The sequence below is a fragment of the Ambystoma mexicanum genome, chromosome 2q (genome assembly GCF_040938575.1).
Source record: "Ambystoma mexicanum isolate Mex_15411 chromosome 2q, UKY_AmexF1_1, whole genome shotgun sequence".
NCBI lineage: Eukaryota > Metazoa > Chordata > Amphibia > Caudata > Ambystomatidae > Ambystoma > Ambystoma mexicanum.
In genome coordinates, this window is record NC_090924.1 from 152,793,349 (window position 1) to 152,811,292 (window position 17,944).

The 17,944-nt window shown below is 44.9% G+C and overlaps 1 protein-coding gene across 3 annotated transcripts in view; it reads right to left on the reverse strand.

The window, feature by feature from the left end:
- Positions 1 to 17,944, reverse strand: part of GUK1 (guanylate kinase 1) — a 345,694-nt gene that overhangs the window by 213,132 nt on the left and 114,618 nt on the right. For all 3 annotated transcript variants that reach the window (XM_069647070.1, XM_069647072.1, XM_069647071.1), the window contains exons 2-3: positions 12,974 to 13,090; positions 7,423 to 7,464 (exon numbers count right to left, since the gene is read on the reverse strand). In XM_069647070.1, coding sequence (XP_069503171.1) covers positions 7,423 to 7,464; positions 12,974 to 13,090 — 159 coding nt within the window. The remainder of the gene's footprint in view (positions 1 to 7,422; positions 7,465 to 12,973; positions 13,091 to 17,944) is intronic.

Sequence of the window (17,944 nt, forward strand, 5' to 3'; positions counted from 1 at the left end):
GTGGTCCGCTATCCCCATGGGGTCTACCACTATTGAGTGTACCACCCCCCCCCCTCCCAACCATGCTCGCAGATACCCAAATATAATCAATTCTGGACTGCGATCTATGAAAATCTGAGAAAAATGTAAACTCCTCTCCTCCCCTTAGCGCTCTCCACACATCTCGCAAACCCGCTTCCTCCCACCGTTCCTTCAACTGCGGCGAGGCTGCCGCGCCCCCCTCCTGCTGTGAGCGATCATTCAGTCTGTCCCATGCCAGATTCAAGTCCCCCATCAATATCACCTGCCCCCTTGCAGAATCTTGTAGAGGTCCAACAACCTCCCGCAAAAACTGGTCTTGGCCCATGTTCGGGCCGTACACCAAAGCTATTGTCTAGTGTGGACCCATGTACTCTCCCCGAACCATGATATATCTCCCGTTCTTGTCCTGAAGCGTGTCAGTGACGCGGAAGTCCATCCCCCTCCCGAACGCCACTCCCCCTTTTTTGGTAGGTCCCGATGCGAACAATATTTGCAGGAAGCCCTTCAGCCGCAGCCGCCGCTGATCCCTCCGCAGTAGGTGGGTTTCCTACATTGCCAAAACATCTGGCTTGTGGGATCTGACGAATTGTTCCAATTTTGACCGTTTAAGCAGGGAGTTCAGCCGCTAACATAATGCGTTAACCATTTGAAAACCAACCTGGTATGCAGCGTGCTCCTCAAGGACGGCCCCTACCCTGCCTCACCGGGTCCATCCCATTGACTTCCCCCCTTCTCCAGCGAAAAGTATTCCGAGTCCCTAATTTTCCTTTACTGCTTGCCACCTTTCCGCAGTCCATAGGACTGGAGTCCCCCAATTCGTTTTTACGACCCATTCCCAAGCCCTCCCTCCCTCGCCCACCCTACATCCCCAACTTAGTGCGAGACCAACCCCCCCGTCTGCCCAACCCGTCGAACCCCCCCCCCAAACCATTGCTCCCTCTGCTACCCCCTTCCCTCCCGCCGGGCCCCTTTGCCCTTACTGATCCCGGTATGTTGCACTCCCTATCACCAAGCTCCTCTGCCACCCTTAAAGGTCTACTACCCCTTGCCCATTGTTAATCCAAATCAGGCACTGCTCCTTCCGCCTGCACCACCCTCTGCACAGGCCCCTCTTCCCTCACTCGGCGAGCTGCCATTCCCCCTCTGGTCCCTCTGCCTTTTGTCCACCACTGGACCACTCCCACGGCCTCTCCCTTGGCCTATTACCCGTGCCCCCCCCCCCACTGCCTGAAGGACCATCATCCAGATCCATCTGCAACAAACCAGCTCCCTCCTGGACTGACATTCGTTTTTGAGAACCTTCCCAATCAAAAACTAAACCAAATGGAAATATCCACCTGTAGCGTTATTCCACGTTCATTTAAAGCCTTCAACACTGGCGCCATCTTCCTCCTCTTTATCAGGGTAATATTAGACAGGTCTTGATATAGAGCTATCTTTTGGCCTTTAAACACTATCGGTTCCTTTTTCCTTGCAGCTTGGACCACCGCCTCCTTCTGAGCGTATCTGGAAAAGGGGGAAAGAACGTCCCTCGGTCTTGGGGCAGGCCCTTTAGAGAGCCTACCAACTCTATGAACCCAGTTTAATTCAATGCTGTCCGGTCCAACCTCTCCCAAGATACCCACGTAAATACCCTGGATTTCCTGTTTCAGATCCTTGTCCGAGACCGATTCCGGCAGCTGCCTCACCCTTCTATTAATCCTCCGGGACCCGTTTTCAATATCCTCCATCTGTATCTCCAGGTTCTGGGGCGCCACATCCAGGTGCTCCAAAGCCACACTATTAGCAGTTTCTTTTTCAACTTCTTGAAGACCCCTTTCTAAGAGATCAGTCCTTTCTCCCAGTTGCCTCATATCCCGCTTGATCTCCCCAAGGGCTTCATTTAGATCAGCTCACATAAGCTGGAACTGGTCTTGAAATGTCCTAGCCAGGTTGGTATGGAGCACCTGGATTTCCCCCAAGAAGTCTTGGCTATTGATCTGGGTCAGCTCTTGCGTCCCCTCCGTCGTATTACTCCCCTCCATTCCCTCATTGCCTCACTCCGAACCTTCATCCATGTCCTGTACCGGCCATAGAGAGTGCTTTGAGAGTCCCGGGGGGTGTTGCGATGTCTTTCCACTTTTCCCTTTATTTCGAGAGGCCATCAACACAGACTAGGTTTGGCTGCGTGGGGTCTGACTCCTCTCGCCTTTACTCCCTCTCCCTCTGCTGGGGTTCCGCCTCCACCCAATTTCTTCCACGAGGGCTAATATGCTTGCGTGATGCCGCCTGCGGGCCAGTATCGGTTTGTGGGCTTCTCTCCCCTTTCTGCCACCTCCGAGGTCCAACGGCGCTTCTATTAGGGCTTCAGCGCTATGACCTCTGGAAAGTCACCACTGTGGGAGAGGGGAGTTATTAATTGATGGGGTGACCGATTATTAACTTTAATCCGGCTGTCCCTCCTGCCACCCCAACAAGACGTGAATCTGCCGGCCAAAGGTGGGTTGTACACCTATAAAAACAGTTCGCCAGCCACTATCCTCAGCCTGTAAACAAAGATGACGGAGCAGGAAGGAAGGCTAAAGAGCACTGTTAACCCGAAAGCCTCCTTTTGGGACCCTGCTTATTCCGGGCCCTTACTGATCTTGCCCCACCGGGCTGCACAGTCAGTGGGATAGCAGAGACAGCTCCCTCTGCCCCCCTCCTCTCTTCACAGTCTAGACTCACTGCGGTGTTGTGCGCCACAGCCCTTCTCCTCCAGGCCCTCCGGTCACTGCCTGCAGTTCGCCAGGGCCGCCCTTCAGCCCTCCACTCCTACACCCGTGAGGGCTGAGGGCCGCCCAGCGTTGCAGGGCCTCGCCTTCCCTAGCATCGGTCTCCTCCACCGGGCGGGCACCTAGACCCGGCACTCACAGCCGAGTGTGACACACAGCTGGGTGTCCGACCCCCAGGGGCTCCTCCTTCACTGGCCAGGCCTCGCGCCACGGCGCGCCGCCCCGCCGCCTCCTCCCCGATCCGCTCCAGCTCGGGGGGGTCCGCTTTGCTGGGCAAAACTCTTCTTCACCGTGCCAGCATCCGGCGCTGCTCCGGCACTGAGACTCTGCTTTCTCAGCCAAATGGCCCACACAGCCGGGCGTCTGTCTCCAAGGGGCCGTCCGGCTCCTCCTCCTGCGTCCGGGACACGCGTTGCGAGAGACAGCCTCCCCGCTCTCCTCCCGCTCCAAACCGGCCGAGGAAAACTCTCCCGGGGCGGCTCTTTTCTTCTTCTCCGCTCCTCCGATGGGTGCCCGGATTTCTGCCCCGTCCCTTCACGGGTCACTGGAGTACCACGGGGTGGTGGACCGCAATACTTTCACCCATTGTTCAGGAGAGCACGGCCCGCACAGCTACTCCTTACCCGTCGCCATCTTGGAATCGAGTAGTGGTTTCTCTTTCACTTTTCTTTTAATCAAGAACCATAAAATGGAAGATCAGAGCCTGTGTCCTATGTTTACAGTAAATCTCTGGAAGACATTACGGAATCCATTCAGGGTTTTGGATTCCTAAGCTAGATGCATCTTCCCCCCATTTCTTTGAGACAGTATAGTACCTAACCGGTTGCTTTCCCAGGGTTCTCAGGAAAGAATAAGTGCTGGTCCGCCTACCCACCTGGGTCTGATTTAAAGGCACTCTCTGGTATGGTCTTTGGCAAGAATCCTGTAGATTAGTCGGCAAATCCCCCCCCTTCCTGTGCATTCATTCTTCGTCTTCTGCTAGAAGATATTCTGGATGCTTATATGGTTGGGCTCTGGTGTGCATCAGGGTCCTGTCAGCCTTACCCAAATGGTCAGGGGACAGGGTACAAGGTTGACCATGTGTGTCAGGCCATTTACTCTAAAACCCAATAGCATAACCCTTTCAACTCCACTGCTGCGCAGTGCTAACAGTTGGACATTCCCACAACCGCATGCCAACAGCAACAATCCTACAGCAGCATTCTGGATGCAGATTGCAAGGGATTGTGGAGCTGTAATGCACACCTCTTGCTGGTGCTCGCCTGCCTTATGACTCATTGCCCACTGAAGTACCCATCCTCACACCCCATTTCACATTCAAGATGAGCGAAAGGTACAGATACAAGCAAGAGCAGTTAGGGGGTTCCTGTACCCCACATCTCACACGCATATACAAAATGGGGAAAGTTAGGGAGAAGGGCACATCCTTCGGCAGGTTCCATCACCCTGCCATTAATGCTCAGTCTGCCCTAGTCCACTTGATATACTTGGAAAATCCAGTAGTGAAATTAGTAAAGAGAGCAAAGACCTTGCTGCCATTAACAAGACAACATTGCCCTGCTACCTGCAAGTATTTATCACGTGTACCACCCCTGGACCCCACCCTTATCCACAGCTTAGCTGCAACATTTCACCTAATCTGTCCACAGGGTGCAGTTCACAACACTTCAGACCACATATCAGCCCGTCTCCAATATCAACAATATCTTTGTGTGTGTAACCTTCCAAGCTGCACAGCCACAAATGACTCCACCTTCAGACTCGTGGGCTTCAGCACGATAAACAAAGGGCTTACCCACTTAAGGTGGAACTCATTAGACCAAATCTTATCCTCATCCATATTCAAATGTCCAGGACCCCTCAAACTGGATTGCCTGTACCACACTAACATACCAGTCCAGCCCACTTGGGTGATACTAAGCAACATAGGAAGCAGCTGTCTGGCTTTAGCTTTCAGTACTCCTTCAAGGAATTATCCCACAGAAGTCTTGGGATTCAGCCTATTATCCTCATCAACCGCTGCTTGCCCAACAACAAACATCGATTCAATCCTTTACGCATTCAATATAAGCACACTTGCAGACACTCATGCACCATAAAAACTGCATCATGTAAGGAAAAAATGACTTGCCCCCTGTGGTATTCTCAGGTGCTCACGGATAGCAAACGGGCCATTCGCTGGGCATAAACATATTGTTGCTAAAAACAAACCACAATCTGACGTTGCTGTACAACAATAACTAAGGCAGTAAACAAAATAAAAGCTCTCTTTCGGGCAATAAAACACTGATGTAATCCTCTCCCTGAACCACACGTCCCACTAAACAGTGGAGAAATTAAACACCATTAATAATGTATCAACAAAATCTGTAGAACCACAACTCACATCAATGACACTGCCACACCAGTTCCAACAATCTCCATTACAGGCTGTACACAAATTGTCAATATTTGGGCCCTTCAATCAACAAAATCTCAAACACCATTAGACCAATCACATGAGTAAGTCCTCTCCTCCGCCAAACTAATCAAAAGCGAAGCACTGCTCCCCCTCCTGTGCATAATCAATGCCTCACTCAAATGATACCTTCAGCTTTGCTCGTTGAACAGGAATAACACGCCCACTTGGAAACAAAAACTTGGATGTTGTGTTACACTACCCAAATTGCCAACCTTCCATCTCTAGTAAAGGTGATCCCAAAAATGTAATGGTGCATTTATGGACAAATACACCATCTAGGCCTACTACAGTACTACCCATTCTGGATCCAGGCCCAGATGCTTAATGGAAAGCATAATCGGACATGTCAAGGCAACCTGCACATCAAGGACACATGGACAAAGTGAACCTTCACCTCTTTGTCCTGCCTTGATGTGTTGGCCACGTCAGACACCCGCCGTGTGACCTCTGACACTGCCGCTAAACAAATTGTTTTTTTACAGATTCTTCAGTGGTCTGGTTTGGTTCGATTTCTACTTATTGGGCAGACACCAGCTAGCCCAGATGGGAAACTAGAATCAAGAACTTCAGTCCCATACAGGGTGCCCCAAAGTTACATCCGATCACAAGTCATCTTCAAAATCTACATGGAGCCTGTGGGGGCCCTCTAACACCCCATAAATATGCAGGTGACACAGCTATATCGGAAAGTTGGCTGGATAGAAGACCACTCACATCTAAAGCACTGGCTTGTGTTGAGTTATGCGAGCCAAGCTCTCTTTTTGAACTCCCTAAAAAATGAGTTTGTGCTCCTCAGACATATGACAAGGCAAAATCTCAAACTATTTGGATAGCTCACAAACTGAGATGGGTCAACCCAAAGCGTGCTCCAAGTACTGAATCACTAGGATTCACTATTAACTGGAACCTCTCTAACATTGTGTTGCGAAAAAGATCCAGAACACCTGCCATAAAAAAGAATTACTGTGCAAATGCAAGCCGCTCTTGTCCTCCAATTTCAGGAGTGCAGTACAATCCCTAGTTCTATCAAACTTGACATTGAACAAGCAAACAACTCTGGCAACCCCACCATAACCACCCCACCATTCAAAACAGTATGTCACGCTTCTGCCCAACTAAAAGCCTTCAAGAAAAAAATAATATGATCACTTCTCCCTATCCTGAGAGAGCTACACTGCATACCAATATCAACCTGAATTATCTTTCAAAAAGCCTGTATCAGAAGTCGGTCTGCGGCAATGCAAACACTGAACTTGGTAGAAATAAATTGCCACCGGAGGTCAGCACAGATGTTTGGATAAGGGGTGTGATAACAGGAGACACTATTTTTTGGTTTTGCGCTGGCAGTGTGAAACACCATCACAACATCCCCACAGCGGCAACGCTCATTCAGTTCCAGGAATTGCACAAAGCTCTGGGTACTATGCAACACTTCTCAGGTGGCTCTGATTTAGCACACTCTATAACCAGCTCCACTGCAGACACCTTGTCACTTTAATCAACCAAAGCACTCTGCTGCTTCCTAGCTAGGTTCATACCACACAAGTACCTCACATTGTTACCTATATGTGTAGATCTCCGACAGTTCTGCTAAAAGGTGAATACTCTATTACCCACAATACCTTTCCAACCATTTCATCTAGTTGAAAAATAGGCTACTTTTAAAAATGTGTTTACCTTTCACATTCCACTCATCAACATACTCACTTGTGTACTGTGTCACGAGCCATACTAGGTTTATAGATTGCTGGGATGTGGGGGAAAAAAAAAAAAGATACAAAACATTTCACTCCTACGGGATTCGAACATGCGACATGAACGTTAAACAGAACGCATCAGTGTGTGTGTGAACTCTGAGCTACATGGGAGATTCAGAAGATGGAATTATCCGACTAAATATAAACAAGTTTATTTAATAACCAGACAAATCTAAAACAAAATAAAATGACCAAGACGTAATGGACCCACAAAGTAAAGGCTTAACTTGGTTAGTTTAGCAAGTGGCTAGATAAATTCAAAGGAATATTACAATTTTAATGCACTCCCCCCCCCCCCCCCCCAAAATCAGACAAGTATGGGTGGTCTTTCTTTACATGTCATCTTCAGGTGACCAGTTACATACCATTCCGAATCCCATATCAATACCCAAACCATAATTTAAAGCCAAAACTGAGCACAACTACTCACCTTTGCCTTCGACTTCTCCGGGTCTTGGATTCCTTGTGGTGTCTGCAATCAGAAACAACACCATGAAACAGCAGCCTGGCTAAAATAAGTTTAGTCAGAATAAAACCAGACAACAATGCCCAGATGACAGCAAGAGTCAACATCCTGAAGTAATACGATTACAGCAACTAATTTGGCTTTGACACACGAGAACTTGAACTGACATCTTGAGTTCAAAGAATTCATAAATACAAATGTTTTTGTGATCAGTTTCCCATTAACCTTCTCTCCGACATCACTGCTAAATTAGCAGTCCATCCTGCCCCATAAGGTGTGCTCTTGTAACTGGGGTGTTCATTTCTGAGACAATGAAAGGATGTGCCCCACATACGCAAGGGCAATCACTTTTTTTATTTAAGGTTACTATTCAAATGTGGTCAAAGCAGTCATGAACCTTCTAAAGGCGGCTAGGGTCTGCACATTCTTTTATTGGCTGATTATCGCCTACAAGTAGAAGGAAGACGCTTGAGCAAAATCCTCAGTCCAAAACATACGCATCACCATTGTAAGAGCCCATAACAAAGTATTTTGTCAGCGACAAACCTTAGCTTTTGAAAGCAGATCATCTGAGCCTGGGATGCTGCCTGCTGCAATATCATTACTTAAGTTGGACATCAGTCTTTTACAGCATTCCACATATGCATGGATATCATCTACATCAGTTCTACCACCACAGCTAAGGAGTCTACACGCTAGTTATGTGCGGAATGTTACAAATGCTGCCACCCCCATTCAAGACACTCCCTTACATGGCTTTCAGCCTCAGCACTACCGCATTCCTTTTTATGAGCCGCTTAAAGGAGATCTCCATTTACATTTGAAAAGTCTCCTCCCTCTGCGCATAATGCCCTCTCCCTGTACTGTAACTCACCAGACTTCCAAGTTTACCCTTCCGCTTACTGTGTTTTTCAGGGCTCCCCCTTCCTGAACCTCCCCATTTGCCTTCCCCAAGCAATCACTGCACTTTTGAATAACCCTCACCTTACCAGCACACGTCTCTGCCCTTCGAACTAGGTGGCACAGTACAGCAGCCTTCCTGGGCCAGCAGCTTTGCCCCTGCGCACACTTGTGTGCGGGCCACAGGCTCCACTGCTGCCGTGCATACATCCTGTACATGGAGCGGGCCCCCAGAGTGACATAATTCTTGCGGTCCACAGATGCAGACCTTTCACCTATAACGGCATACAGCCAACAGTGCCAGGAAGTACAGAGTTGGCAGTTCTGGCGTTGAAGTGTCCCACGGGAAAGAGCAGGAACTTGTATCCATTATGCCCCCAAACTCTGGATATCACATTTGGTTTTTAAAGCAACGATAGAGTTTTCGATTGGTTACTGCAGCACTTGGGGTGGGATCCGGAGCCGATGCTGGTGGTGGAAAGAGTCTGAAGCCCAATTTAAACTGGAGCAACACAGACATCTGCCAGTTGACACAGCAGCTCGCAAGACCCTGAGTGAAGATGTTCCTCCATTTTCTTGTACTCAGTGGGGACAAAAGCAGTAGCTGATGAATCACCAAAGGAGTTTATGGAAAAGGAGAGAAAAAGCAAGAAGTATTTGGCAAGAGGTCCTTTGTCAGTTGGGAACGGTTTCTCAACATACATGATGGCAACGCAAAGATTAACCAGGATTAAGGGGCATGGTTAAATTGTATGATAATAAATGGATGCGCAGGTCGGCAACCCAGCAATAAATGTGGATAGAGGAATCAATATCTGGATGGCCCACATGTCTAGAAAACCCAGACCACGCGTGGGAGGCAGTGTTAAAACCCATACATTCCTTTAATGCCCAAAGTTCCTGAGTGGACAGAAAAAAGCCTACTCATGCCAGACCTTCAGCAGAAGTAGTGCAGTCCCAGAGGCAGCATCCAAGAGATTGTTTGCAATAGTTAGTACTATCAAATGTACACATTTGTGTTGTGCATCTATATAACTTGGTAGGGAAGCTGAACTATATTTATGAGAATAGTTCAGCGGCAGTGTGTTCGCCTTGGAAGTAAGACAACACAGTGCAACACAGGTTCGATTCCCGGGTCCGCGCTTAGAAACCTCTGGGTATTAAGCGCGTTATAAATAACCTATCATCACATATAAATTGATTTTAGTATTTTCTTCCCATTTCAGACCATGATCTCGTTTGTACATATGGTGATATGAATCAGAATTTCCCTTTGGTCAGTCAGAAGATGCAGAAGGTGTTTAGTACGGTTGTGGGTCCTTTCCCAGTCTCACCTTTATCTGGATTTGCGTGCTTCCATTATGATGTGTACCAAATAAGGATGTTAGCTATTTTAGCAGGATTTGGAATGCATGTCTTTTGAATGGAAAATCTGTGAAAGAACCGCTCAATCCATGAAGTGTAGCAAGGTAGGTATCTCTGAACTCTTCCTGGTCATGCAAGATCCTCAAGTCTTTGCATTTTGATGGGCAAGGTGGAAATTGAATCCAATTTTTCAACTGTAGCACTGCACTCCGAATGACTGTTGTGAGTCCAATTAAGGGTGAATTTAATTAGAACATGTTCATTTCAGTGGGATGTTCAGCCTGTCGAACTTACTTTGGGGGGATTGGAACTCTGTAGTATGTGGAGTTCAGTAAGCTTACAGATGGTTTTACAGAACCTAGGCCAGTAGGCAGAAATTCAAATTTCAAGCTACTACTCTGCCATAAAAGAGTCACTTGCCACTTCTATTCTGTACATACACACAGCACACCAGTTCTTATTTGCCAAGAGTCAATTATCACTAGCCAATGCCTAGTGGCAAGGGCAAATTTTGCACCATAACCTTTTGTTTAGGAAGTTAACCTGGATCACGACAACGCAAAAACATTTAAAACTGAAGACTAATAAATGGTCTGAGGGTACCTTTCACAGTGAAAAAATTACGGCCCACTGATTAAGTATACTTTCCTCAGTATTGACTTTAATAATGATATGGGCTTGAGTACACGTTCCGGACTGGCAAAGTAGGAGGCATTTAGATCAAATGTTGAGATTTTCTTGGAGAAAAATAAGTGATGTTACATTAGCTGCAGGGCACATCTTGTTAGTTAACTTGTGCTTTGAAACTTGTAGCACCATCACAATTATTCTCAATGTCAATAACTAAGGCAATGATATGTTTGCGGGAAAAACAAACAATTACACTAGAGTGTCCAAGGCAATGATATCCTTCATTTCTGTGGTTGGAGTTTGTGTAAAAATACTCCCAACAAAAAATAGGAAAAAAGACAAGTAGGCTCTTGCGTCCTGCTTTCACCCTCAAAGCTCCATGGGTAGGTTTGGACCAGTAGTGCACGTAGTACCTAAGGAAAAAAACTACTATTTTAACTTCCCGATTGTAAGAAGTAAACTTGTATCTTTTAATGTGCATGAGTAAATAGGTGCAAAGAAATAAATATTACAAACACACTTATGTTTTTCAGTTGAAACGTTTTTATTCGCTTAAAATACTATCACTGGGAATTGGACTTTTACTCCCTAAAAAAAATCATTTTTCTCCTAACTTTAAAAAAATAGTAAAATACTCCCACTTCCAATATCTGGAGCACTGAAAATAAGTCATGTTTTTTCTTGCAAGCTTTCATCTTGGCATCTGCCCTGCATATTCGTATACTAAAGAAACTGAGCTAACGCGATGATACACCCACCAGATCAACCATTTGCGACATACGTTTCATCACCAAAACCAACAAGTTGGTCTATTGAACCCCCACCAGAACACAGAAGAGAGATGGCCTTTAACTGCTTTGATGCACCAGTTATAGACATTGAAATCCATGGATGAGTTGTACACTTTGTCCTCTGCATGGGGGACCCATATTGAACCAGTATATATAAAGCCATTTTATAGATTAGTATTGTTGGAAAGGAGAGAGGGTCTTCCCACCCCCTAGGCGATGCCGAATAACTAGATGCTAATAGAGCACATCCAGGCAGCAGGGGGGGGTGCAAATAAAAGGGGGTGCGCGATCACTGTAGTACATGTACTACAAGCTACATGGTAGATGCGGGTTTTAACGCCATCCTGGCAAACTGCAGCCATCTTAGAAGTTAGGCCCAAGTGCGGAGAACATCATTTTGTGTGTTCCTATTAGGCCCGTTGCATGAGCGCAGACTCCACCCAGGTCTCAGAAATCCACAACCTCCTCAAGAGTTACAGGCCCTAGTACCCTGGGAAGAATGTGCCGAGAAAGGTCATGAGAAGGGAGCAGAGTGCCTCTTGGCAGTACCATCCCAGGAAGCAGATAGCAAGGCTCACCTGCAACGATCCCCACATGAGAAATATAGCTTTGCCAGGCTTTCATCCCATGACCCCCACGCATGCTACAGTACCATCCAAACCCAGACCACCGACCATAAAACATTTACATCCCTCGATCGATCACTAAGATCAGAAGGCAAGGCTATCGCCCCTTCATGAATGGGTCAGGTGATTTGTGCAGCAAGGTGCAGGGTGGCATCAGAATTATAGATCAAATCTAAGGCGAAGGACCTTGGGGGTTGGCGATCTGACTGGGAGAGAGTGAAGTGTGAGTTAGTGTGACCTTGGTTCTCCCCAGAGTCCATTCATGCATCTGCCAAGTGCCTTGTTACAATCGCAAGAATAACATTGTGTGCTAGAGTAGCTAATTGATTGTTAGGTCAGCTCATCTCGGATGACGAGCCCAACAGCACACACGTGAACAAAGATGGACAGATTAAGATGGACCAATGGCTTGGCAACCCATATGGAGCAGACCATACAACTATAGGTCTCCGCCAATCCGTATTGTAGAATTGTGCGATGACGTCAGTGACGGGTTTGTGCTTATGATGCACCCCACATGCCAACGGACATCAGAAGGTTCCATAGCAGTAGAGTTATTTGCTGATGCTTTCTTATTTATGTAGAAATAAATACTTGGCATCCTTGCAAGAGTCTTGGGACCTTTTCCCTGGTGGGTTGTATTTTTTCTGGTCTGAGCGTGCATGGGTGTGCCTTCAGTATTTGTAATCCAGTTTATGTTCATACATATCCACATAACGGTTCAGTGAACAAGGTACTTTGACAAATTGAAACGTTATTAAGGATGGAGTACAGCAGCATGTTCAACTCAGCAGAATTTGAAAATGTACCTTACTTCTGATGGATGCAAACATTGTAATATTTAACCCCTCTATGCAACTGTGAGCAAAGGCAATATGCTTCACATGTTGGGCCATGTTGCAAACACCATGGTAGAACTCAAAGGGTTTACCGATCTTCCATTCCCACTAGATGCATATGTATTGGAAGTCATGAGCCATAGGTCAGCTATCAGTTTCATATGATCCCCACAGCATTGCTTTGTTCACATACCCCCAACCTCAGACAGCATGGAGATTTATGTTCAAGGACACAGTTGGCCCTGTCCCAGTGCTACCCTCTAAGAATGTGAGGGTCACATTGTTCTTTCTCTTGTCTAAGTTACACAAAAGTGCAATAGACACATCCCTGCAAGAGTTTGTCCAGATTTGTTTTAATACTTACGGGAAACGCTGAAGCCGAAAACGCCTTGAAATTCATTAAGAAGTCTTTTAAGCAGTGTGCTCTTGCCTGCTCCAGAAGGCCCACTCAAAACGACCGGCCGTGGTCCTGTCATAATAACTGAGAAAACAGACAAACAATGATTGGTCTGAAAAGAACATGGAAGATGTACAATTATGGAATAAAGGTTTTAAAATGTTCTTTTTACATTATTTCTCAGTTAGCACGATTCAATTCACTCCTATTTCTGGCAAATGAGTGAGACAACACTGATTGCACATGGTCAACTATTTTGTCAATTGGCAAAGCCTTAACTGGAGTGCAGACCACGAAGGTCTACCTAACCATGAGGCCATGTGTGTTATCAAACAGTTATCAAAATGTGGCGTCAGAGGGAATCCCAAGTTCAGAAAGAGATCCTGCTTCTGAAGTTAGGAAACAAAGACTGCATGCGTAAAGGGACAGTCTTAAATGATCCTCCACACTGGTAAGGATCAGAACGTTGTTTGTGATAACTGGAGATCATATGTACACCCCACCAGTCCCATAAAAGGCTCCTTCCAACTGACGAGAAGCTCTGGAGCTAACAAGGTTTTCCCACATTCTCATTCTAAGTTAGATGGGTGCATTCAAAATATGAAGAATGCTACACATCTCCCTTTTCTCCACAAGGTGAAACACAATTAATGTAAAATTGACATTTGAACAATTGGGGCACAAGACCTGGGTAACTGGATAAGACATTACAATACAAATAAAGTAATATTTGAAGAACAGATGGAAAACAAAGTCCAAGTAACTTGATGCTACATTACCACATCACAGACATCTCAATGTACAAAATCAAACCGTATGCAGGAGGTTTGTTGTTGAGCCAGAATACTTCTACACACATTTCAACAGTGAATTTATTCAACATAATCGTTCAAATAAGATTCTCCCACAGTTCCTAGTGGGATGTTCTCTTCTATGAATTCTAGTACTCTCTATGTACACAACCTGATCATTCTCTTTTGTCCTGCAAATCTTCCGACTTCCTTATATACCTGCACACTATTAACATTCCACACTCATCTATCTGACACTTCACAGCGCTCTGTAACCTTTAATTGACCTTCATGGGTTGTGACAACTTTAAACCTCCTTCCACCCTGTTGCTGGGAAACTTTATATGAACCCCATCTCCTTCCTCGACTATGCATCGTTTGGTCGCTTTCCTTATGTCAAAATGGTTTTTGTTGTCCATTTGTCTATTGCCAATCCTCCCCTTGACAGTATACATGTCAATGCTTTTCTGACATGCTCTACCCAACCACCCCGGACAAACTCTAGTGTGGGGTTTCCTTCCTCTTAATATTTCGAACGGGGATATAACCATAGTCACATGAGGAGTGAATCTGTATGCTACTACTGTATCTTCTGCAGCCTTCTTCCAATCACCTCCCTCTGAAAAGGCAACCCTTATACTGTCTTTGATCACTATTAAATCTTTCAACTATCCCATTGGTTTCTGGGTGACAGATAGCACTGATCTTATGTTCAGTCACACTCATTCTCAAATAATCTCATTTCATCTGCAACAAATTATACACCGTTGTCTGTTAGGATGAAGGTGATATGTCCTTCCCTCTTAATAATTCCATCAAGAAATGTCATTACAACTTTGGCACACACATTTCTAACCCATGACAATTCCACCCAATGAGAAATCATGTCTACCAAAACTATACCATATCTAGCAGATCCCTCGAGACCTCACTGGTCCCACTATGTCAAGTCCTACTTTTTGAGTCATTGGCTCTACTCTTGTGGCACAACCTTTGGCAGCATTGTCACATACAGCACACTTTCTGATGATTCTTTCTACCTGCAACTCCATTCTCAGCCACCAATAATCTTGCCTAACCAATTGCTTTGTTTTGGTCATTCCCTGGTGACCTTCATGTGCCACTTCAAGAATTATTTTCCTTACTCCTATTGGAGGAAATACTTTTGTCACCCCTCATAATCATGCCATCTTTTCTCAAGAGCTCATGAAAGACATTCTTAATGGGATAAGGTAGGATTCCTCTGCTAAATTCAGTACCTTTCATCCCACACTCTGATCTTTTCTTGACCTCAATCAGAACAGAATCTACTGACATAGCTTTGCACCATTCGTGCTGAGTCACTGATTTGTGGTTTATATTAAGAACTGGTTAATCTTTGTCTTCCTCCTCTACCACATTAATCAATCTTGAAAGACAATCTGCCGTCTTATTCTTAATCCCTGGCAGATATTCAATTTCCCAGTTGTAGTTTTGTAAACTCAATACCCACTTCTGGATCCTAGGTGACACTATCTAATCCTTGTTGTGAAAATCTCTCTCAAAGGTTTATGATCAGACCTAATAGTAAACTTTACAACCCGAAGAAAAGGTCGAAACTTCTCTATCGCCCATTTGATAGCTAGCTAGCAACTCTCTCCATCATAGAGTAATTTTTCTCTGCGGTTCTTAAAACCATAGAGGCAAATGCAACAGTGTATTACCTCGCTCACCCTTTTGTGATAAAACAGCACCTAACCCATGGTTGCTGGCATCAGTGGTTATACTGTTTCTTCTAGAGCCAAAATTGGTTAACGTGGGAACTTTTGTCAAAGCTGATTTAATCTCTTGGAATTCCTCCTCACATTCTTCACTCCAATGGAATCCCACTTGCTTCTTGACCAGGTTTCTCATGTGAATGTATTTGCTTGCTAGACCTGGCACACATTTGGAATAGTATTCAACCATACCAAGGAAGGACACCATTTTCTCTTTATCTGAGGTACTGGGGAAACTCACAATAGTGTTTACTAAAATCAACCTTTGGTTCAATACCATGTGTCGCCATGGTATGACCCAAATATTGGATAGTGGTTTTACTAAACTCACATTTGTCTTTACTCAGTGTTACACCTGCTTTCATAATAATATCCAATATTTCTCTCAATCTCATGCTCTTCATGATCTCTTCCATACACTAATATCTTGGAAGCAAAGGACACATCCATGTCAAGAAACAGCCGATAGATGATGCGTTGGAAAACAGCAACCGCTGATATTAGACCAAATGCATGCATTTGCATTTGAAGATTCCTTCTGGTGTAATGAATGCTGTTCTATTTCTTGAAGACGGATGAAGTACAATCTGGTGATACAGAGATTTTAAATCTAAAGTGCTCATGACTTTGGCTTCTTTAATGGTCCCCGACCTCTCTGTAATATTGGGCAAGGGATGTCTGTCCGGTATTACACACCGAATGACAGATCTTAAGTCAATACACAAACTGAGTTTACCATTAGGCTTATGTACCACAACTAAAGGGGAAACACACTCAGCTGCTTCTATGCTTTCACTTACTTCCTGTTTTTCTATTGTTAACAAATCTTCCTTTACTGCAGTTCTAATCGCCAACGGTACACTTCTTAGTTTTTGCATAACTGCAATTGAATCTGCCTTTATTTTAATTTTGTGCACGTATCCCTTGAGACTACCTAGTTCATGCCGAAATACAGCATGTGACAAATCATTCTTCCCGTTTATGGCATATACACTTTCTTCAGCATAAGGATCCAACTTTATCTTAAGTCTTTTTTGGTGTGACCAACTTAACATTGGGTTACTCCCTTTCTTCGAGACATATCCTTTAGCAGACCCATCTCTGAATTTTATAACAGCACAGAACCATCCCTATAAATCAATTCTCTTTTCCCGCATATGCAACAGGTCTTATGTCGACTACATTAAGGAGAAACCATTTTTTATTGTTTGCACCATTTTTTATTGTTTGCTCTCGAAAATATGTTTAGGCAATAATGTGTACTTTGCTGCCGCATACACCCCTGCATCCTCCCCCCCCCAATCCCCCAGAGTATCACCATGCCATGTTTCATCCCTTCAATCTCGATAATGGACATGGGTTTCTTAGTATCTGCATCATCATCTTGAACAGCAACGACATTTTCAGGGGTAAAGTCAATAAGGCAAGTGCAGTCCCCCATGTCTTCACATAGTTCGTCAACACAAGCTATGTTTTCGCTTTTGGTTCTACAACATGAATTGAGATGCCCACGTCTATTGCATCTTTTGCACAAGGTTTTAATCACTGGTCACTTTTCTTGTTGGTTTCTTCCTTTTTATCTATGAACTTCACATACTACTTCTTCCCACTTTCTTGATATTCTGTTTCTGGTTATCATATTTTTCTGTACAGCAGATATTTCCATAACTTGTTCTTCATCTCTCTTCTATCCTTTTCTCCAATTCCTTGACACTTTGTATGTTCTACTTCCTTTGCTACTCTTTTGACTTCAATGGTGGTATTGCTTCTGGCCCGTAATGTTTCTTACTTTTTCATTGCTGCACTCAAGCATAAACAGGTCACAAGCCTCTGATTTAATGTGCCTCCAAATTCGCATGAAGTCGCTAGTCCGCATAATGCTGTGATATACTGTTCTACAGATTCATATTTTAATGGTTTCCTTTTTCCAATGTTATGTCTCCCCAGAATGATACTTATGCACTTCTCGTAATGCTTATCCAGCATATTCATGCATTTCTCATATTCTGATAGTCCCGTAGATTCTTCCGATAGTAGTGGTAGATTTTCTAATTATTCCTGACCATAATTACCAAAACAGTGCATAAGTAAGCAATTCTTTCTCCCTCACGAAAAATGGACGCCATGTATGGCTAATACATAGTGGTCGAATCGCTTTCACCTCTTCCAGGGTATGCTTGGTTCTCCTTGCACTTACAAAAAGTAATTTGATAGTGGTACTCCTTGAAGACATTTTGCAATTGTGGTAGAGGTATGTTTAAAGTGAGGTCGGTTAAGAATAGCTATTAGTGATAGCTGAGGTAAAATAAAGACTAATGATCCAATGATGAAAACTAGAAAATGTGTCATTTCTAATCCAACGTGTTCGGGGACCTCATTAACACTGGTCA